Consider the following 22,682-nt stretch of genomic DNA (forward strand, 5'->3'; position numbering starts at 1 on the left):
GGATGCTCAGAATTGATGTAAATTCTCCCAGCTTCAGAGGTATATGGTCAGACTAGCTTAACTTTTTTTTTTTTTTTTTTTTTACACCCTCCTTCCCCCTTTTTGCCTCCCACGCAGACTTTCTAACATTCTGGCAAAGCAAGTATTTGGACTTTTACCCATTCTCTCACTTTGCAGTTACGGAGCATTCATTTTTCCAACATTAAAAACTTGGCCGGAAAACCTGTCCCAAAAAGCTTGATGTTTTGAGCAAATGTTTAAAAATACCCTCTGACTTGGCTGCTCTAAATAGCCTTAAAGCACTGCTGTCCACTGGGGTGGACAAATTCTCCCCCAAAAAGCTAATAAAAAAAGATAATAGTTATCCAGTAATATTGATAGCAACAAATTGAATTTCATTATTTCAAATGTTACAGAAATAAATCTGAAGCCATAAGGAACCTGAATAAGAGTAATAACATCTTTAAGTAGCTCCCTTATGTGTGGCTGTTGCAGGAGCTGAGGATGGGAGGTGAGAATTGTAGCAACTATGGAAAATAATATCTGCTTATCTTAGGGCTTGTCTGGTCCCCAAAACAAAAGGGCACATTTTTGCTAAGTGTAGTACACTTTGTGAATTTTACTTGATTTTTGTATCGTTTTTGTTTTAAATTGTATTGCCGTTTCACACCATGTCTTCTGGGAGGCCTGGTTCAAGGGGAATACATCCTTTTTTTGCATTCTTTTCTGATAAGGTTGAATAGATTAACATTTGACTCTGCATTAATTGTAGTGCTCTTTCCTAGCTCTAAATATTTCCTCACAAACGAAGGCATATCAAGAAAACATAGGAAATAATAAAGTTCAGTTGTATCTGTGTACCTCACTTCTTCTGGACATATATGCATCAACATAATTTAAGAGAGAACTGACTTCAATAGAGAGAAGTCGGGTTCAGTCTGTGTTTCGTATTTTTGTGCTCCGTGTGATGAACGATGATGTTGTGCTCTGTGTTGCTAGGGTAACCCAAAGAAACATAGAGAAAATACGGCAAAATTTCAAAAAGGAAGCATTATAATTTTGTCAGTGCTTCTTATTTGCTTGTGAAATATTTTGCCAAAATATTACTGAGAAAACCCAGTAGTCCTTTAAAGTTTTTATTCCAAATGTAGAGACTAAACTAAATGATGCAGTCATGCAGTAGTGATTTATTTCTACTTAAGAACAAATTCCAACATCACTTTAACTTGTTTCCAAAATCTTTATCATGGAATAAACTGCACTTACCTTGTACCTCCATTTTGTCATCTTTGCTCTGTCCATCTCTATAAATAAATCTAAATTCTTTCCAAAATCCTAGCTCTATCACACTTTCCCCAAAGCTGTGCTTTTAGTAATCCCACTTTAAACTCCTAAAGCATTTGATCTTAAATAATATGACAAAAGTAGAGAATAAAAAGAAGGGCTGGGGTAGACACTGCCTCAATTCTCTGTCCTTCTGTACAATAGTTTGGCCAGCACTACACTGGAATTGCTTAGGGGAAAAAATGAGCCGTCAGAAATCTGTGCAAGTGACTCTCAAGTGCTGCATATCCCACGTACCCCCAAGATGCAGGGGGTCTGTCTCCTCTCAGGAGGATATATGCTTCCTCATGCTTATACCTGCCATTATGGGTCTTGGCTCCCCTGCAGAGGTGGCGACTGGAGTGGACTGAAGTCTGGATTACTTCCCACTCACGGGCCATGGATAGGGCATCTGCAGTTTCTGCTGTTAACTCTTAGTGAGTCACCTCTGCGCTAAATTGTTTTCTCTATATGCGTTAGAACAACAGCAACTGAGCAGATACCTATTTGGACTGGTGAAACTCAATGTTAGCACAGGCGTGAGCATAGCAGTACCTGGATTAAGTTACTGTCAGTCATCTTTTTTTCTTTATCAGCAGATATGTTTGTCACCAAATATCCGGTATAAATTATGCAGTATAGACGTGAGGTTGGTTTTTTTTTTTAAATTTTTTTTTGCACACCATGAAAAATTAAGTAAATGTCTTGAAGTCACTATTGAGTGTTGTAAGATGTAGTAAACTGTTTTGCTTATACACAAGGCACTTGTACATCACCACCTGTTTGCTTGACACAAAAATAACAAAGGATTACATTTACCAAATCTTTCTCTGGGCATGGACCAAGGGAGGAGATTGAATGCAGGAAGGTGGTGTTTTTTTCTCCTCTCTGATTATAGGCTATAAAAATCTCTCTGTCTCTCTGAACAAGCAAAGTTGTATAACCTGCCAAATCCTAGCTCTTCCCAAGGGACCACCTCTGAATGCTTTATCCAAATTGAACGATTGTATTAATCCTGGGGGTCGAGGGTAAGAGAGTGCATGCAGGCAGTTGCTATGGAGTAGTTGGTAGATGGAAAATTTTTTACCCTAGCTTACCTTGCAGTAACTTGTTTATCCGTACCGTGAGTTGGTGCAGAGGTGTCTGAGCGATACTTTAGAGGGAATAAATGAGTCAGTATTGAGGGCTATTCTACAAAATTACCTCTGATATCTGCCTGTGGGGCAAGGGGATGTTGAAATACTTCAGTTAAATGTGAGAGTGGGAGTAAAAAGGACAACAATTTTGGAAATATTTAATTTAATAATGGCAAAGAGGCATCAGGCAATAGAAAAGTGAATTTCTGTATTGTCTTGAAAAAATGCTAACTGTGAGTTGCCATGGTTGCTGCAGCTTAGCTAAAGCAAATAATATACTTCATACAGAATAATTTTTTGTAAAATGCTGTTGAACAATTTCTGTGCTGGTTAACAGCTGCACCTTCATGTGTTTTGTACATATTTCTAAAAACTTACAGCATTGCACTTAATTGCCTGTTTTGATACTTATTTTTCAGAGTGACTCCCCAGATATACCAACTGTTCCTCTTGGAAAGATTGCTAGTACAAGTGTGTGCTCCCCAGATGGATTTATCTTTGAATTAATCTACAAAATTTACACAAGATGGTCTAGTTTGGTGGGGGGCAATGAAGAGAAAAGATCTTCAAAACTGAATGCAAGAGAAGTTAATGTAGATGATGATCCTGATGATCAACAGGATGAGCTCAAGTCTGTTGATTTTTGGGAGGGGGGAATGTAAAATCTCAACATTTATAGAAGGTACAAGGAAGAAAAAAGATAGAAGTTGTAACATTTACTATAACCCTGGTGCCAGGGTCAACCGAATTATGTACAGGGTTTTTTGTTTGGTGTTTTTTTTTTTTTTTTTTTTTTTTTTTAAATAAAAAGGGGGCAACAGGGAGGTAAAAGAAGGAGAGATGGAGTGATCTAGCAAAGTGATATGCTCCAAGTTCTAGACCAATGCTCTGGAAGTTATAAAAATCTATAGGGTGTGTAAATAGTGATATGATAGCTATCTATCCCTCTATCTAAATTGCTGTGTTTAAGTGTGGGGTTTTTTTTCTTGAAAAGCAAGTAATTTCACTTCTGAAATTCAAACATCCTCTTGAATATGAACAAACTGTTTGATTTCCTTTGAGAACTCCTAACACTGTGTGAGCTTGGAGTCGACTCAGCAGCTTCTAATTCCTTGTGCAGAGAGTCTTATCATTTCTCATGAAAGTCACTGGATGTTCTCATGCTTCTTGGCCAAAGTATATGGCATGTGACTGGTACCTTTCAGAAATAAGATACCTGCTATTTATTTTTGTATAGGTACCAGTCTAGACCTGGAATTTAAAGTAACCAATACAGACTGGGGAAAAATTCTAGATGTGCTCTGGAAACAAAGAAACAAACAAACAAAACAATAGAAGAAATACCCAGTTTAATTACCTGTAATTAGTGAAGCTGCTGACTTAGGGGGTTTTAGGAATGGAGTAAGAAAAAGACGCAAAAAGGGACCATTCAACAAAGCTACACTAATTATTATAAATACTTTAATTTTCTTTACTATAGCTTAACATTTGAGCAGGAAGCTGCAGTATCCTATCAGTCTCTTCTTTCTGTGCAAGTTGTTGCTGCAGCGATGCTCCATCCCTCTTCCCCTGCCCACCCCTGAGATGAGAGCCAAGGAGTGCTCAGGTTATCAGGCAGGCTCCTCCACACAGGCTTGTTCTTCTGGGGATGGTTTTGGGGGTTGTTTGAGGGTTTTATTTTTATTTTTTATTTCACAGGTATGCCTTCTGCCCCACAGTATCCTGAATATTAGTTTTCTCTTTGGGAGAACCTGTAGATTAGACTGAGATACGAAGAAGCTGGCAGAGGTGGACCACCCAGGGAGGGGTCGGAAAAGAGCGTTAGGAAATGGATAATATGAGTGTCTGGTGACTTGCCGGGGCTGATGCACATTTCTAGAAGTGCCTGTTTTTGTTTTGATAAGGGATTTAAGAATAGCGTGGAAGCATAATGGGTGAGATCAGCAAGGAAGCGCCATGCTCAAGAGGCAGTATGAAAGGACGGGCTCTGAGGCAATGGACGGCAACGCGTTCCCACGGAGGGTGTTGGCCGGCTGCGTTCCCTCTCCGCCTTTCCCCTCTTGGGCATCTCTTTTCCACCCCTCAGCCCCTTCATTAGAAGGTGAGACTGCAGGGTGGGGACAGGCTGCTCGGTTATCAGGGCCCACAGAGCTCCTTGCTGCCAGCTGATGGCTTTGTAGGGGCATGGAGAAACAATTTCTGCCTTCATTTTATACCTGACTCTGTGTGCCATTACAATGTAAGTGGCATTGAGTCCAGTGGACGTATTGCTGTGGAAAATACATGTGCTTTTTATAGTCAAATAGAAAGGTGCACTTCCAAAAGCTGTTCTTGAACGCTGCGGCCATAACCTGACCGTTTTATTTCTAGCAATCTCGGCAGTGAACTGTGGCTCTCAGGATTGAGTATCAGTTCACTAAGAATCCAAGTGGTGGAGGAATGTCCTCATGTTTCTGTACCCATGCGGCAGCCCCATCTTCCACTGGAGCCTTTCTATTCTCAGCAGCACGTGGGAATTCAGTGAGATCCGATAACGGCAATATTAATAGCAGCTGAGTAGGTGGCCAAAGAGGTTGAAATTTAGCACAAGCCTGCTGCTAGTTGGACAGCCAGCGTTCGTCTCCTGCACAGCATACCTCGGCGGGGGTGGAGAATCCTTCAAACTCTCCGACGTTCTCCTCGGAAGCGTAAGTGAAGCTGGTCGGTATCAGGGTAGAGCGCCTGGAGCTTGGCAAGGAGCTCAGGAGTGGGCTCGTTCTGCAGCCTGCTGATCCGGTCCGGCTCCCAGGCCAGGGCATGGCTCTTCCAAGTCCTTCAAAGGGCATCTGGGCAGTAGAACCGCTGCCTTGGTGGACGGAAGTTCAAAAAGAGAGCACTGATACTTCTTTTTAAACAGAAATCCGTTCAAGTCCTGTGTTCATGAGATCTATAGTACAGAGGAAGAGATGGAAAACAGATAGCTTTGGCAGCTGTTTCTGGAGTATTCGTCACCAAGGGAAGGGTTTGGCAGTGGGCAGAGTGCATTTGTCACTGGCACATTCCTTTCTATCAGTGGGAGTGTCTCTGACCCTTCTTTCTCCCCGTAAATGGGTTCGGATTTTTCTTATCTCTTTGGGCATAACCACATGGCCTCGTCTCGGCAGACAACCCTCATTTAGGGGAGGAGAATACTCTGATCTAGCTTTTTTTTTTTTAATTGTAGACTGATACCTATATTTTAAATATGTTTCTGTGTGAGAAACAGACCCTCAGAAAGCCACGCTTTCTGAACAGGATGCTGTAAAATCGCCTTCCAGAATTTTGCTCAGACTTCTGGTATCTTGGATTTGGTCTTGAGCTCCACGTTGATGTTCTCCCTGGAAAATAAGAAAGTGAAGTGTCAAAGTAGATTTGACATCATGAGTTGCTAGTTGCTGGAATTTAATATATATTAGGATGTGGTGGAACCAAACCATATAATGTGTTAGGAAAACAAAATCCAAACTATCGAGTTCATTTGTTAAAAGTTTTGAAATAAGTCAAACCTAAACGTAGCTACTTGAAATGCATTGCTTTTTTATAAGGAGGCACTGGAGAGATGTATGTGTAAATGTCAGCGTTGCCAATGGATTTATTTTATAATTGGTTAAAGTCTAGTTCATGATTTCTTAAAGTACTGTAGTCTGCTAGCTACTGTAAGGTATATGCGTGTCTTGTGCAATATTTTTTAAATTTTTTTTAAGTACCTCAAAGTGCATTAAAATAATACTAGCAGCTTTCCTCACTCCTCGGAGCTAAGCATCAGTAGATGAAGGGGAAGCACAGAGTGCCTCTGGCTGGGGTTTCGTCATGCGGGGGACTCTCACGGGACTGGCGTGTGGAGCAGGGTCCTTCTCCACCAAGCCCCCTGCCCATTCCTCTGCAGCAATGCGTTGCCTCCGCCGCGGTGCTGACGCAGTCACTTGTATGAGCGTGCTGTAAAACAGATGAGTGAGTTAATTTGGGGTTTGAAAATGTGTATTAGGAAAAACCCTGGTGCACAACGTGGAACCGCAGCGTGATTCAGAGTCGCGTTGGCATAACCACGGGGGCAGCAAACAGGAGTGGCTGGAAGGGAAAAGGAGACCAGGAAATCCTTAAGCTAGAGCTGCTGCCAAAGCCTTTGTATTATCAGGCTAGGGCCTTGGTGACTAGTTTTGCTATTTAACCTTGAGCAAACAGCAGAGCTGAGAATAAATTCCTTGAGCTGCGGCTCAGCCTGCTGATCTGCTGTGTCACTTCACTTTATTCTTGTAGAGTGGTCCTCATTAGAGAAACATCTGTCAGTCCGTGCTGGCTGGGCGTAAGTGGTGTTTGTGAATACACGTTGTGTTCAAATGTGACGGAGGTATTTGGTCTCTAAGTGTATCGCCTACTAACAAGCGAGAGCTATTTCTGTCCCATTTGTATTTTTTCTGTTTGCCAAAGGATTGACGTAGATGAGATGATTTACACAGAAGGTATTATTTCTCCACGGGTGGTTATTTCACCTTTTTTTGCATCAGTGTTCAACTTGGAATCATGCAGTTGTGCTTCATAATTATTATAATAACTCCCACATGTTGTTGTCGTGTGGCCTTTAGACTTTCATGCTATGTTTGATAGATATTTTCCAGGATGGCTAATCTTGAAGTTGTACATAAACTTTTATTGAAACTACTGCCAACAATTAAGGTTCACACTTTGTGAATTAAAGGTGTACTTTTAAAATTTTGACAATTTGGAGTTGGGGTTTGACATTGGGGGTAGATTAGGTAACACAAGGAATCAGCATTGCTTTTCTTTTAAACTTCAGGATGAATGCTAAAATGCTGAGACTGGCAAGAGCAGATGAAGTATTCGGAATCAAGTTTTTTCTGCAAGATCTTAACTGCTCTCCTTAGCAGCTTCCTTTGCTTAGTTCAGACATATTTAGTAAAGTTGCACTGTGAGTGCAAGGAGATACAAAAACCTCTGGGAAGACAGAGAAGGTAATGTTTGAAATGACACGAAGTGGTTTCGAAGCGGAGTTGCATCGTCATTTGAACAGGAACCCACTTCTTTCAGCAGATTGTTTTTAAGATGCAGCCTTGGCTGTGCCCTCCTGAGCAAAGCAGCAGCCTGCTTATAACTTTCAGCATAATGGCATTCATTTACTCAAGCCAGAAATTAGGTTACACAGAATAATATTTTCATAGAGAAGATAGTCGCACCAACTGGGCTCTATGATGATTTTGGATGAAAGCATCAAAAAGCAGACTTCTTTCGCAGTTGCCCAATGTGGGATTGGTGTTTATTTGCATTGATGAAGATACTTCAACAATTGGGATACCTCTTCAGTTCCTAGAATAGCTTTCATAGAACAAAAGCCTTTACAAGCAGTGCTGTGTGTGCACTTCAATGCTATGCACATGTTCAAAATAAGGTTATAATTGTCCAAGAGTGTTTAAAAAGCTTAAAGGCTATATTGCTGAAGTTGTTGCACTCCATCTTCTAACTGACTTCTTCAAATACAGTGTGAGAAACTGAGTTTTTCAGCCCTGTGTGTTTAGAGCCAGACTTGAGAAGGGGAATGGAGGTGGGAGCAGGAGCTCGCTGGTGGGTAGCAACAGGCTGTCAGAGAAGGTAGGTTCATGCCTCCTCTCACAGCAGGAAAGAACTTGCTATGCTTGAAGTTAGTGCCTCTGTCTTGTCCCCTGCTATGAACTGTAGTATTCAGAGCTATACACAAGACCCCAGTTGAATTCTTTGCATAGTACCGCATAGTATTTACATTTTGATAACGCTCTATGACGGAAAACTTCTATTTAATAGAATTATTTCATTTTGTGTTTTCATTTCCTGCAATTGAGTTCAAATCTTGCTTTTTTTATTTTGATGCTCACAGGAAAAAGTCATTCCTCTTAAAAGCTCTTCAGTTTGTATCACACTTCTATTCAATAGATATTTACCCAGCTATTTTAAATGCAATGTACTGGAGGGTAACTGGGCAATGGCTTGTGCACATAAGCTCAGATGTGTATTGTGAGCTTGGCCAGGTTGTACATATAAAAGGCTCTTATTTCACTCAGAGAATGGATCCAAATGGATCCAAACTGCATCTTCTGCAAGTTGCATGCCTCAGAGGAGAAGCAGCTATAAAGTTTGTAGGTGACAAATGATTTTTAAGGCCTTGCAATAAGGTAACAGCATTGCTTCTTTATTCAGGATTTTCTTTTGGCAAAAAATTACGTACCTATTGTTTTACACAGATTGTAGGACAATACACTAACCATCCAGAATCCTCCTCCTTTTCCTTGGTGAAGTGCCATCGAAGAATTAATATATGCCTATATAAATGAGGAACTGATTGCTCTCGATTAGCTGGGGTTTTCTTGTTTTGTTTTTTCTTCTGCTTGGACTACATCTATCATAAGTTGCTTAAAAGGTTTAGAGACCAATAGGTGTAGTTCAGAGAAGGAGAATAGTAATGCAAGTGAAGAAACTTCGCTCACAAAGAGTAAACAACTTGTCCATTTGCTTCCATTGTTAGCCGAGCAAACATGTGGATGGAGTACTGTCTCTCATTCGAGTGTGTGAAATATCTCCTTGCCTGCACCTTGGGTCTCAACTATGCTCACTGGTTTACCTGAATGTCCTAAGTTTTGCAGTGTTTATAGGCCAAGTACACAGGCCTAGTGTATTTATGGTTATTCCAGTATAGAAAATGTAGTAAAATATAAAAACAGCTGAATGTTGCTCCTGTTGCAAATGGTTGACCTAAATGATCCCAGAGGACTCACGGAAAGCAGAGGTGGACACCATCATGTTCAGTCATGTGGCTTTGCTCTACATGAAGGCTGGCAACCTCTAAGGCTCACTAAGGGCAGAGTTTTTCACTGCTTGCTAGACTGCTAAAGTTTGGAAGCGAACTTTTAAGGCATCCTTAGCAAGGGCATGCATGGCCTCTGCTTTTATAATTGCAAATAACAGAAGAAATTCTGCCTTAACGAAAGGCTCTTAGACCTTGAAGCTAAAGAATGTAAACCTTTAAAATGTTCTCTGTCAGATGTGGAAAGTGTCATGCCACCACCACAAGAATAATTTTCCGTCCTCTTGGGAAACCAGACTGTCTCCGGTCAGCACATTTGGTCACGGCCATGGTGTGTCCTGCAGCATGGACACCAGAAATTAAATCTATGTACTGAAGAAAAGGAAGAAGAAAAATTTCTCTAATATCATGCCCAGTGAAAAAAGAACAACAATGTGTTTCGGAAGGGTTTTTTTTAAAAAAAAAAAAAGTGTAAATATTTCACATTAAAGGAGAGGGATTCCTCCTTATCCATGAGAAAGAGGTTGCTGACTAGAACACCAGACATGTTTTTGGCATGTGATATTAAGGAAGCTGCAGGTGGGGATTGCGCAAGTTGGATCCATCTCAGGACTTTGTGTTCCTGGCAGCCTGATTCCTTTCCGTGGAGGGGACGGGCAAGGCAATTACAGCCGCACCGAGTGGGAGTGGGCACTCTCAAACCAGGAGGAGAGAGAAGGAGGGATGGTCTGCGTTCCTGCTGGTTGTCACATTGCATGGGATATCGTATTTCCGTGAAGAGTACCGTCTATGCTGACCAGGCCCTGTCATCATTTTGCTACCTCGTAACTGTCCCCTGAAAGGTTTATTTTACCTTTTCCCTGCAACCTTTGACTAGCTTGTTCCTAGACAGCCAGAAACAGGGTAAGTGCCCTGACACATCGTTGGTCTGACCTGTTATGGGGCTCTGTGTAGGTCTTTCTGCCACCATATGTTAATTCATGGCTTTTTTTGTTTGAACCCCCATGCCATGCTGCGTGTGAAGCTTGCCGCTGAACCACCCCAAACCAACAGTGTGTGGGGCAGCCAGAAAGTCGTTTTGGTGTATTTAAGCCATTTGCCCTTCCATAGCTGCTGGCAGTGCGGGCAGGAGCGTTGTGCAGCTGCTGTCTGCAGTCCAGCCCTGAATATTTACACCCGAGGACTGAGTCTGTGGTACCCCACATTTGGGAGGCTCCTAGCCGAAAAGTTTCTTCTTGTTCTTAAAATGAGCGGGAGGAGAAGAGGACCACCTTGAGCGTGCGTTGGTGCACTTCCGAGGTGTGCCACTAATTTGCCGTATAGATTTAAAAAGTTTACTAATGTTAGTGATTGCAAGTTTATTTAATTTTTTTTTGAGAAACACTTATCTTACATAAAAGCAAACCAACCCCTTCCTTCCAGCCCTACAACATCTCTCTCCAGATGTCCCAGTTTCAGTTGCTCATTTTTTGTCTGAAAAATTCTCTTAAGGCTGAAGCGTTCACTGTGTCTGAGGCAAATATTTTTGGAAAATATAATAGGATCAGGGAAAAAAGTAACAATTGAATCTGCTTTCATATGGAACTGAAGATCTTCCTGGCTAATAGAAGCTATATTTCCCAAAGTCATTAGCTTCTTTTCCACTTTTGTTATGTTGGTAACTAAAAACCTTAGCTAATTGAAAAAGCCTAGAGCCTTTCTGAGTTCTTCTCAAATCAGAAACTGTAATAGATCAGCTAGGTCCTTCTTTATATGCAATGATTGAAATAGTACAGAGTTATGCCTGTGAATTCAAAGCAAAATGCTTTTATATTTCTGCTGGAACGGTCATAGTTGTGTATTTTATACTAGCCTCTAATTGGGCTTGAAACCTTTTAAATCTTGAATAATAATTAAATATTAAGTCAGAGATTTTAAAAGGTTTTGTTTTGTTTTGTTTTTCTCATTCCCTGCCCTGCTTCAGACCGGAGGAGACCAACAGAAGAGTGAAAAATGTAAGACTTGCTTACTTCAATGCTTTCTGAAACAATTTCACACTAATTCTGTTTAAATATTTTTAAGGCATTTCTGTTTATGGCGCTATCGTGTTTACCTTATTCTTCAGCTGTTCATTTATCTGATGCAAATTAGTGCCATCGTACGATGATCTCTACACAGCTTACTTTCCCAAATAAATGTAATAATTAGAAACAGTACTTATATCTGCTTACTTGAGATAGATGAGATGCATCATAACACTCTTTAATTAGTTTTGGTGGAGATCCTAGCTAATGCTGTAGACAAGATTTTACACTTCATTGTGGAAAACATCTCTAACAGCATGCTGAGATGCTTCATACTAGTACATGGTTTGAGAGGAAAGTAATGAAGTTTATATTTGATTTTTTTTTATTTGTTTGGTTTTAGGTTTTGATTACACTATACTGGCTTGGGAGAAAAGCTCAAAGTAATCCTCATTATAATGGTCCATACCTCAATCTTAAAGCATTTGAGAAGTTATTAGGGCAAGCATTGACTAAGGTAAGAAATCCAAAAAGAATAGTAAACCTATAGCCTGAATTTTATAGTTTGCTATACATTACAACATCAACTCTAAACAATCTCTTGGGGGTTTAATTTTATTCTTAGTTTAGGTAACATGGTCATTTTTTTTTGTTTTTTTTTGCTTACTGTCAAAGTCCATGTGAAAGGAATGATTTTTAGCTTACACTGGTTCTTCTGCTACGCATAAAATAATGAAATTCAGAATCCACCTGCTCTTATTGATGTGGTAGATTGTGAAAAGGCTTGTCTTGATTACCTTTGGCTAAGATAAGAGAAATTTAAGACCTTGTGTTGAATCTCCTATCCAAGCTTTTGTATATGTCATTTTTAGGGGTTTGCAGTAGTCTTTGGTAAAGTCCATTTGTTCACTCAAAATGCATTTTAAAAATTTTTGAGCAAAAACTCACAAGTAGAACTTGCACCTTATATTATTGCAAAAGACCTTTCAAAACTTACTCTCATAGGTGCTTGAAGAGTCCAGCCACCTGAGCAGAAGTGGCAGGGATAGTGGGTACGGTGATATTTGGTACGTTGACCGGGGAGAGCCCTTTTCGTCTTCTGCCAGCCATAAAAGAGACGATTCCTTTGATAGCTTGGACTCTCTTGGTTCAAGATCCTCCACAAGCTTTTCATCAGATATAACCTTGAAAGGTGGCAGTGAAGGTATGTTTCTTCCTCTTTTAAATATTTTGTTGACATACGTCTTACGAGTGTGAGAGAAGACAATGTATGGACTTTGGGTCCATACTTTGGGTACCCAGTACTTAAATTGGCTTGAAAAGCAGCTCTGGTTTTTGCAACTGCCACAGTTGCATTTTGCTTAAACAAATATTGACCTTTAACAGTTGGTAGAAACAAAGCAGTGCATGCATGAATTTTCCTAGGAAGGGCTGCTGGGAGTTGTGCTCTCACATCTGCATTAGGGTGTGTGTATGTGCAGGGTATTTTCCCATAGTTCAGGAAGAGAAATTGCTAGAATTAAGATCCTGAGGGAATCACCTAAAATTCAACAGTTGCAAAAGTCTCTTGCCTTGTTCCTAGTGTGGATATGTCAGACCTCTGTGTCTTCACTCCATTTGTTAATATTCGATATTCCACAGGATTTTTCTCGCCTAGGTTAAAAACTGAATAGTAGTTGTTACTTTTGATAGTTTATCATGGAAAGAAAGGTAACAAGGAGAAAGTTTGTGACGTTGGATCCCTACAGCTGTACTCTAACCCATGTTCCTTTTCCAGATTTAAAATTCAATACAAACTTGTAGTCTAACTTAGTTAAAAAAAATTGTGAGCTTTTGGGTTTTGTTCCATGTGAATAACAAAATCATTGGGCCAAGGCCACATGGAGCATTTCTGATCTGAGCAAAGCAACCTGTAGCCATGCTACATATACCCTGGGCTTTTACTGGGCATTAACCTGGTGAGATGAGCATGTTGCTATACTATTTGCTGGTAACTTGGCTTTGTTAGTAAATTTGAGTGGCAAGTATGTTTTTAATTAAAAACTTCTGTGCTGTTTTATGTCTTCAATCTAGAGGTTAGCGCTTTGCTTCCTGCAGGGAGCAGTGATAGTGAAAGAATGGAACAAAGGTAGCAGGGGCATGCAAACCAAACTCAGCTTAATGGATCTTATCGCAGCTTTGGCACAAGCTTCTAAAAATACCTCTCCTACTGTCCTGTCAGTAGCTCAGAAAGGTTGCAGCCAAAACATCTTGAATATGGAGTTAAACTGATTTTAGAACATTTTGGTGCAAGTTCTAGCTAGAAGCTTGCGTCTAGAGAATAATGTTTGTGCCTACCCTTTTCTCCCCTTTCTTCTAAGGTTGCGACAGTGACACAGACTCGGAACTGCCTTTCAAAATGCATGACTCCCATAAAGATGACAGGTCTTACCGTAGGATTTCTGTGATTGAACCGAAACCTACCGCTGACTTCAATCGCTTCTTACCCAACAAAAACAAGCAGACAGCATATGTGCCGGCACCCTTAAGGAAGAAGAGGACAGAGAAGAATGAGGACAACAGGAGGAGCTGGGCGAGTCCTGTCTTCACTGAGGCAGATGGAACATTTTCAAGGTACTGGTGTGCGGTCTTAGTTAAGCAGACTTCGGTTTAGGACTTTTTAAATAAATGATTTCTTTATTGGTTAAACAAAAGCTGCTGTTGCTGCAATACAAAGTAAAGTATTTGAGTTTCCGTATTTCAATGGGGGGGATGTTTTGCTGTGGTTGTGTGGTTGGTTTTTTGTTTTGGTTTTATTTTTTTACTTTGTTCCACATTACTCAAACACCAGAAAAGTAGTTATGTTTTGAGTCTGGTCAGACTCCAGGTAGAGGGGATTTAAATGATCTTAAATGCAAGTTCACTTGCATTTGAGGTCTAGCAAGAGCTAGACCTACGGTTTTAGATTCTCATTAAAGCCTTTGAAAATATGGTGATGAATTTTGGTTGTCTGGCTTCTTGGTGCATACAGATGAGGTTAGTGGGCAGTTCTTGGGTTTCATCATTGCCTTCGTGACTTCACTGTCTTCATTCTGTTCCTGTTTTGGTCAACCTCAGTGGACGTGAAAGGAATCCCGTAGCTTCCTGCCAAAATAGCAGAGCAGAGCGTGGGCTCACAAATCCACCTTCCCTCCAGATGATCTATGAGTATGACAGTGGCTCTGATTCAGAAGCTGAAAGAAGGCTGCCCGACGTGGTCATGGATGACTTAGCAAAACGTAGATTTCTAGTCAAAAAGAGCCCTGTAAGCTCTGCTGCACCTGGACATCCTTTCGTGTTGCGCAATGACTCTCCTAAATCTTGCTCACAAGAAAGTTATCCAGCTGGTCCACTAGCTGCAATGCTTGAACCACTGAGGTCAGAGATACTAATCCAAGATCCAGTAACTATTGTATTACCCAAATTGCAGTCCATAAATAACTGCATAAAGTTAGTCTTCTAAATGGCATTTTAACACAGCTGATAATTTGTTATGCCTTTTCTGTCAAACTTCGTATTTTTGTCAGAGGCGATAGGATGCTGATATAACCATTTAACTTTTTTTTTTTTTAATACATATTATTATTTATGGTGCTGCAGTGATGGAATTGAGAACTAATTTGCTTCATTCACGAGGTTGAACTCCTGAGCAAAAAAGCATGTCTTTTTGCATTCTTTATGTCAAGTTGCTCCTAAAATATCTTAACTGATTGGGTATTTTGAACAGTAACCAGAGGAGGCAGAGGCAGTTGGATACTAAAGAGGAAAACAAACCAAGAGTTAACATTCCTTCAGAATTATCTGGGTATTTTGATGAGGACGAGGAAGAAGAAATAGGCATCCCAAACATTGAAAAAGATGATCTCTATTTTCGCAAGCTAAGTTCTTCAGCGGCAAATACAGTGGTTGCTTTTGACAAATTTCTTCCTAAGTTTTGGACTCCAGAAGAAGAATTGCTATGGAAAAAAATCAGGAAATCCTCTTTCAAACCCTGGTATAAAGAGATTCAAGGGTTCAGGTGCGTTTTCATGCATGCCCCTGTTTCTCTTCTGTGTGCAAAATTTACAAATAAAGTGTAGTTGTCTGACTTTAATTTTTGTTGCCAGTGTAGCAGCAGGATATGTGGTGTTTGGGTTTTTTCTTTTTTTTTTTTGAGAAAATAATTGAAATATTATTTCCATTACACTGTTGCCGCTGTGCATTTTACTCAATGAGTACACTTCGTGTTGTGTTTTTTTTTTTCTTTCCCTCTGCTCGTTCTTTGTGCTGCTGCACAGTAGAAAGAAATCAGATTCTGAGGATGAGGAATTTGCTTACAAACAAAGCTCTGCCATTGTTGCTAATCAACCAAGACCAAGTTTTGACTGGAACAGCAGTTGCAGAAGGGATCAGAGCTATAAGCCAACTGCTGAATATGTGGGAAGCTCATTGTCACAGATTGCAGAAGGAAAAATCTTGGAGGCTTCTGATCAGCCCAGGTTGATATTGCTGCATGAGCTGTACTCTTGCTGCATCAAAAAGAAATGCCTAGATATGCAACAGCTAAATGAAATTAAACCATGTCTTGTGGTGTTGCGCTTTTTTTGGTTATTACTATTTTGTTGTTGGTTTTGGTTTTTTTTTTTTTTTAAATGTAGCCGTAAGTTGCTGGTCTCCTGAAACATGTAAATGCAAAAGCATAACATGCTGTAAAGGGTTACTGGCTTTGTGTGTGAGCATGTAAGCGTGCTGTTTCTGAGCAGGTTAGTATGCTGTGATACCTTTACGTTGGTTGACGTGTGCTGTGCTACGATTAGTGGTGGTGAATGCCAAGCGGTGTAGTAGTACTGCTCGGGATACTGCAAGTCTAAACCAAATGTATATCACAATACGTTGTGATCTGCTTGTCTCTTGCTAGTTAATGATATTTTTACTTCCCTCCTTTTGTTTTATATGCTTCAGTCAGTTTTCGTTACTTCAGGCCCTGCAAAAATACTCTGACTACTTGTCTTCTGAAACGAAGACCAAAATTGATCCTACTTCTGGCCCTAGGCTCATAAAATGTAGAAAGAATATTTCCTTTGTACCAGGATGCAAGCAAGGAGACGCAGAAAATGGATATCTGTATCCAGATTTAGAAAACGATGACTTGTTCGTTCGGAAAACTGGGGCTTTCCATGTGAATCAAGTTGTTCTCCAAGACCCCCGGTATTTAAAAAAATTCTCTGAGCAGGAGCCTCCCCTAGAGGGTGAGATAATTCTGCAACCCAGAGAGGGCCAACCTGTGATTCCAGACTTGGAAAAGGATGATATGATTTTCCGTAAAATCCTCTCTCAGAAAAAAGAGGTGCCTTTATCAGGCGCTCCAGACAAGTATCACCCAGCACTTTTTCCTGATCCGTGGAGTCTTCCGGAGGAGATCCGGTCCAAATTTCTGTGTTTACTTGAAAAAAACACACCAGAGGAAAGAAAGAGCAACGGCAGAGTGCTGTCGCCATCTTTGCGCCATAAGAAGGACGATATGCTGACCCGCAAGATTGAATCTTGGAAGGTGGGAAGCAACGTCCAGCCCGTAAATTTCATCCCGGGTCCATGCAGCGAAGAAGACTGGAAGAAGTGGGAAGCGATCAGGGAGGCCAGCAAAGTTAGACACAAGAAACGGCAGATGGTGGAGAGGTCAGGTTGTGTCCTGCACGGATTGCGCTTGAGTGCCGTTGAACCCTTTCCATTCAGAAAAGCATCGTCTTGTGCTGAACCATTCGTAGAGTGCCAACCTGCTATTTGTTCGTGGCGTCCTGGACAAGCTTTTTACTTGCTTTGAATAGAAGCTCATGACTGCAATACCATATTTTCAACAAAAAAATTACAGTGTTTTCTAGTTTTAGGCTGCTATTTTAGAGAAAATATATTATCGTTCCTTCAGGCTCAAAGTTCTGCATAAGTTTCTTTTCATGGTTGAACAGGAATAGTGATTATTCAAAAGACTGTGGAGGCGAGAAATATTTTCTTTTTTTCCCCAATATAATTGGTAAAAACATTTGTGAAACACATGAATGCTTTAACGACAAATTCTGGGCATTCTGATGTTCTTGCTTGCACCTAAGTTTGAAAACACTTGTAAACTGTCCTGCCACAGTTTTGAGATGATTAGATGAGGTGAAAAAAAATATTAGTGTTATTTTGCCCACCCAAGGTCACAGTGCATGCAAGGTGTGTGTCCATGTAATATTAAATTCCACTGTGACATATTTTATTCTGCCAGTATTTTCCCCCTGCTTTCCTACAGTCCTGATTGATTAATACTTTCCCCTAATCTTTTCCTGGTATACTCAAAATTTCTCTTGTCTGACTGGATACTGTTTTTAACTACTTCCTAGCTCTCCTTTGGATTTTGTACTTACTGGGGGAGAGTGGGGTTTTGAATGTTTCCTTAACTCTGAAAATACGGCATTGCAAGTTGCAGTTCTCCCAGCTGTGCATCATTACTTTGTGACTAAGACACTTCCATGTTCCAGTTGATACTTTGATGTTGCTGCATTTAATTTTTAAGCTTAATACTGTTAACAGAGTGTGAGCTTCACTGAGGAATATTTCTGAAGTGCTTGAAAATATTTCACGTTTTAAGAATTCATTCAATAGAATAAAATACTCATATTCAAGAATACTAAAAATCCTCTTGAATCATACTGGATGAATTTGGTTCTCCACTTAATGTGCTAAACTTCTATATATGGCCTTTTAGGCTTACCCATTCCAAGTATTGCTTTCATTTAGAATCAGAGATGGTTGAAGTAACAAGAAAACAGCCTCTGTAAGCTAGGTTTCTTGTTGGGGCTCAGGTTGGCATTTATTTTCATTTCTTGAAGTAAGTATCTTTCGAGCATCATGCTGTTCAGCAGCACTGGAGTAAGCGATGCAGAATTAATACAGGGCTCTATTCGTGCAGTATTGCTAAATCAGAAGCGTTGGAAACTTGCAGGCAGCCTTGTTCTGTCAGTTTTCTGCTCGACTTACACATCCTGCAAGTCCTGATGTGTTTTTTGACTAGTGTCAGATCTCCGATGTGCTGTTCCATGCTGGCTGGTCCTCAAGCTTTCAGTTTCCCCTTCACTTAGTGAGAATGCTGGTGTACTGGTGGTGTTAATGTTGTTATGAATATCAAGACACTGAATCTTTTCTTTTTTGGTTTCTGATTTCTCAGACTGTTTCAAAAGCTTTCTGATGAGCAAGGGTAAGTTTTATAAAAGCTTGAAAGTTCGTAACGCTATTTTTGCCTCTTTAAATTTTCATGCATGCACAGTAGCTAAAAACTCGTGCTGAAAACAACCTGTGCATGCTGCTTTGTTGTTCTGTGCTTGGGCAATTTACGTAACGAATGTAAGAGACTAAAAGCTATGCGTCTGGCAAAAGTTCTCTCTGGCGTCTAGGGTATCCAAGTTATGGTTATCAGGCACTTTGAAAATCAGCTCTAATATTTTATTCCTGCTGAAGTGAAGTACTTGAAGTTCTGTATTTAAATTAGGCCTTAAAACATTCAGAAATGTAAAGGAAGATTAGTAAATATTTTATTTTTTAGTAAATTTGGCTGTACAGCTAGAATCTGAAAATAATTAACGACGCGGTATTTCTCATGGGAGTGATGAATGTTCTGTGTTTATTTTATATACTCCAGGTTATTGAATCCTCAGTGGTAAACTTATTGGTTAGTGCCGTGTGATCTTAGGTGTTGTTTATGATGTACTGTGACTAAAAGAGAAATATTTTTCTACTTACTGCGTGATAAGTATTTGGTTATGCATGGCGTTCTAATTTTTTTATAAAATGTGCATTTATTTATTTACTTATTTGTTTTTACCCTGAGGCAAAACCTGGTAAATGACTAAACACTTCCAGAAGAAGCTAGAAATGTCTCGAAGAAGTTAGATGTTAGGGGAGGGACACTCCAAAGGCTCAAGTCACTAGTTAGGTTTTGAAGTTAAGACTAGAATTGAAACTGACGTCCTGTTCCGTGGTATGAATGTATGAATATACCTGTACTTAGGGTATATTGTATTTAGGTCTAGATTTTCCTGTTTTGTTGCAGGCAGATAGAGAAACTCGAGAGAAAGAAAAGGAAACCCTAGTCATGTAAGTTTCCTTGAACTCATCTGGAACAATTTTGATGCTTACGTACAGTTCAGTTACCCAAAACTGTTTCTACATGTGATATAACTTAACCATAAAAAAAAAAAAAAAAAAAGAGGAAAAGAACTGTACAAGAAAAGAGTTTCTGCAATAGTGACCGGGAGATTTTTGCTAAATTTGGCATTCTTCCCATTCAGAAAATAGACAAGCAAACAGGTATAATGAGTTAATGCACTAGCCTTTATTGCTAGAGGCCAAAGTCCAAAGTCTTACGTTACCAACGAAAGTGAGTTGGGCTTCTTGGGAGGAAGTAAGAGAGTCTGATTTGTTAGTTCAGAGCTCTCTTGGTCTGTAACAGATTAGAGCAAGGCCCTGTGCTGAATCAGTTTTGGTTTCAACCTGATTTTCCATCGTATCAGAGAATTGCCACATTTTCAAATCCTGTTAGAACTTGGTTACACCCCTCCATCATTCAAATTTTGTTTAGATAAATGCAAACAAAAGTGTTTTTGAAAAAATAAAAATAAAACCCAGAAGCCTAGCTTTCCTTTTATATTACAGCATTGAACCTTATGATGAAACACCTGCATTTTGCTTGGTGTCTCAGAGGCTTGTGGTCAGCTCTGGGCAGGAGTCTTGTCATACCTAAATTAAAAGTCCTGTTGCGTTTACCTGTTGTGAAAGTATAAAGGAGAAAATAGCATTGGGGAGAGGGTAAAAAAGTATGAAAGGTGAGGAATGTAGGTTAAAGGGAACTTGTGAGTAGGAGTTCGTGGGGGAAACTTGTAGTCGTGTTGAAGAAATTAGTGAGAAGATGGCTGTGTTAGCCATCCTGACTTGGATGGAAAGCATCAGGGAGGCTTGAGGAGGAGGAGTAACGTAGGCTAGTGGGGGCCATGACATGCATGCATTGAGCATTTAGCAGTGAATGACTTTTATCTTTTAGAAACATGCATCTATAACTGACTTGATTTTATGGTTAGCCTAAGGAAGGAAAGAACGGGAGGTCATTCAGGGGCTGTTACTGGAGAGAAGAAGTGAAAGGATGGGAATTTGAGGGGACGAGGAGGGGGGACGCCTTTTAGGTCAAAGAAAGGAGCAAGGTCAATAAAGAGAGTAACAAGTTTAAACAGAAGTAGCAGTTGCGTACGAGGATCTCAATGTGAATGATCAGCGTGGAGCTGCTACAGAGCTGGTTATTTCCTTAGCCTGGTTTTATTTGCTCAAATATGCAACTACTGACTTGAGTGTTGGCACTAGAGCATGTCCCAGCCTTGCTCGCTCAGCTGCCCGTGTGTTTCCTGCTCTATTCGAAATAACACTCAAGAGCGCTCAGTTTTACTAATACAAATCTCTCTCTCTCTCTCTCTCTCTCGTTTTGCTTGCATAAATGATGGCGAGGACGCGATAAAGCCGACTACTCTTTTTCTTTCTAGGAGTAAATCTTTGAATGACGTCAGCGCAGAGGAGCTGCAGTCATTGCGCAAAATCCGTTACGAAGAGCTACAAAGGATAAAAGAACAGTTACAAGAACAGGATCTAAAGTGGCAAGAAGTAAGTACTCCTTTTCACCCCTCCTCACGTGTCCTGCTGAAGGGCAGGGTGCTGCATACCTTCAGTGTCCCTAGAAAACAGGCTTTGGCATGTGTGCAGCAATTTAAGGGGCTGTCTTCTAAAACAATCCATCTCACGCAGCTACTGGTGGTTTTGGGGATGTCTGTTTAATGCAGAACTGAAATTATTTTAAAAATCATCGTAAGTATCTGATTAGTGCTTCAGGATAAGACTTGTATGTATTTTAATAAAGCATTCAGGCTTGATTTCTGTGGACATAAAGAGAAGTTAGGGCACAGTTTCATGTGTTATCTGAAATTTGTGAATACTTTTTTTGTGAAATGATTGGAACGTCTGAGTATTTGATCCTTTGGGAGAAAAGAGGGAAATAATATTTCCTTTTGCAAATTCTTGAGGCTCCTATTCCCTAATAATTCTGTCAAATCCAGCTTGTAATCTGATGTGGTAGCTTTGCACAGCATCATAAGGGTATCTGAAGACTTTTTCTTTTTTACTAAAATCTCTGCTTGACAATGATTACCAACAAGAAGCTGAAGTTAAGAACAGAGCACCAAGCAAGAAGTTCATGGTTGTTTGTTTAATGCATCTCAGCCATCTCAGTTCTAATATTCAGTACTTCTCTTAACTCAGCTTTGGTATTTCATGGAGAATATTGCCAGTTCACATTGTGGTTTTACAGAAATGAAGAAAACATGGAAGGATATGTTTTCAATTTAGAATTCAAGGCATGTTTATTCTCAAACTAATGTATCAGTCTAACATAGTAGTGATTTGGGAAAAAAAAAAAATATCCCAAACTCCAAAGCCTACAACAAAGAAATACAGATGACATTTGTCAATTTGTCAATACAAATGACAGTTGACAATTGTCAACTTTAACAGGCAGTGAGCCTGTAACCCCAACTGAAATATGAGAACCCCTTTATCATTTAGGGGGAAGGTGCATGAAAATATGGCCATGATGCAGACACGCAAATAAAATCAGGGCAGTAGGTAGCATGTGATGGGATGCCTCTGTAGATTTATGAGGTCTTGAGAAAATCTGATTGTATACGTTCATGTTATTCTTATAGGATCTAGCAAAATGGAAGAATCGTAGAAAGAGCTTCACTTCCGAATTGCAAAAGAAAAAGGAAGAGAGAGAAGAAATAGAAAGGAGAGCGTCTGAGGTGTCTGAAAGGAGTACCAAGTCACTGAAAGAAATGCAACAGGAGAGGTAATGACCCTAATGGGAGTATTATGTTGAAGAACTTAAATCAGAGCATTTTTATTCCCTTGAATTCTTGAGCAGCTTTTACTGGCAAGTTGCAATTGATTCTGCAGAGATCTCAACAATTTTAGTTGCAAATTATAGTGTAGAAATCTAGGCAATTGAAGGGTGGAATATGGTCCGCTAATGCATTGTTTTCACAGAATGTTAAACAGTTTTGCTCTATAAATGTTGTTTTACTCTGCTATCCATAAATAAATTTATTGAGAAGTCGGTATTTGCATCCACTTTAAAGAGGTTAAAACAATAGTGGTGAACTGGATAATTGCCTTTTTTATTCTTGGATCAGCTTAACTATTTCTCTTTCCTCTGCCACTGCATTTGCTATTCTTTTAGCCACTGTGGATAAATACAGCCAGCATTTTAATGTATATCACAGAGCTGTAAACTTTTACTTGATTTCCACTCTATCCTCAATTGTTCCTCTGGGTATTTATAGAACAAGA

General features: G+C 39.9%; 2 protein-coding genes across 14 annotated transcripts in view; both read left to right on the forward strand.

The window, feature by feature from the left end:
- Nucleotides 1-22,682, forward strand: part of LMO7 (LIM domain 7) — a 136,850-nt gene that overhangs the window by 79,869 nt on the left and 34,299 nt on the right. For 10 of the 13 annotated variants that reach the window (XM_075488261.1, XM_075488298.1, XM_075488271.1 and 7 more), the window contains 9 exons: nucleotides 11,231-11,261; nucleotides 11,674-11,787; nucleotides 12,276-12,474; nucleotides 13,631-13,883; nucleotides 14,367-14,666; nucleotides 15,016-15,306; nucleotides 18,469-18,498; nucleotides 20,828-20,945; nucleotides 22,040-22,182. In XM_075488261.1, the coding sequence (XP_075344376.1) occupies nucleotides 11,231-11,261; nucleotides 11,674-11,787; nucleotides 12,276-12,474; nucleotides 13,631-13,883; nucleotides 14,367-14,666; nucleotides 15,016-15,306; nucleotides 18,469-18,498; nucleotides 20,828-20,945; nucleotides 22,040-22,182 (1,479 nt within the window). The remainder of the gene's footprint in view (nucleotides 1-11,230; nucleotides 11,262-11,673; nucleotides 11,788-12,275; nucleotides 12,475-13,630; nucleotides 13,884-14,366; nucleotides 14,667-15,015; nucleotides 15,307-18,468; nucleotides 18,499-20,827; nucleotides 20,946-22,039; nucleotides 22,183-22,682) is intronic. The other 3 variants (XM_075488289.1, XM_075488316.1, XM_075488309.1) reach the window with 1 other exon arrangement.
- Nucleotides 15,459-18,498, forward strand: LOC142402654 (LIM domain only protein 7-like; the record flags this gene model as incomplete). The annotated part of the gene is made up of 2 exons (XM_075488345.1): nucleotides 15,459-15,766; nucleotides 16,230-18,498. Coding segments are annotated over 2 exons (1,167 nt in total), but the record flags the coding sequence as incomplete, so codon positions are not given.

This window comes from Mycteria americana, chromosome 1 (genome assembly GCF_035582795.1).
Source record: "Mycteria americana isolate JAX WOST 10 ecotype Jacksonville Zoo and Gardens chromosome 1, USCA_MyAme_1.0, whole genome shotgun sequence".
NCBI lineage: Eukaryota > Metazoa > Chordata > Aves > Ciconiiformes > Ciconiidae > Mycteria > Mycteria americana.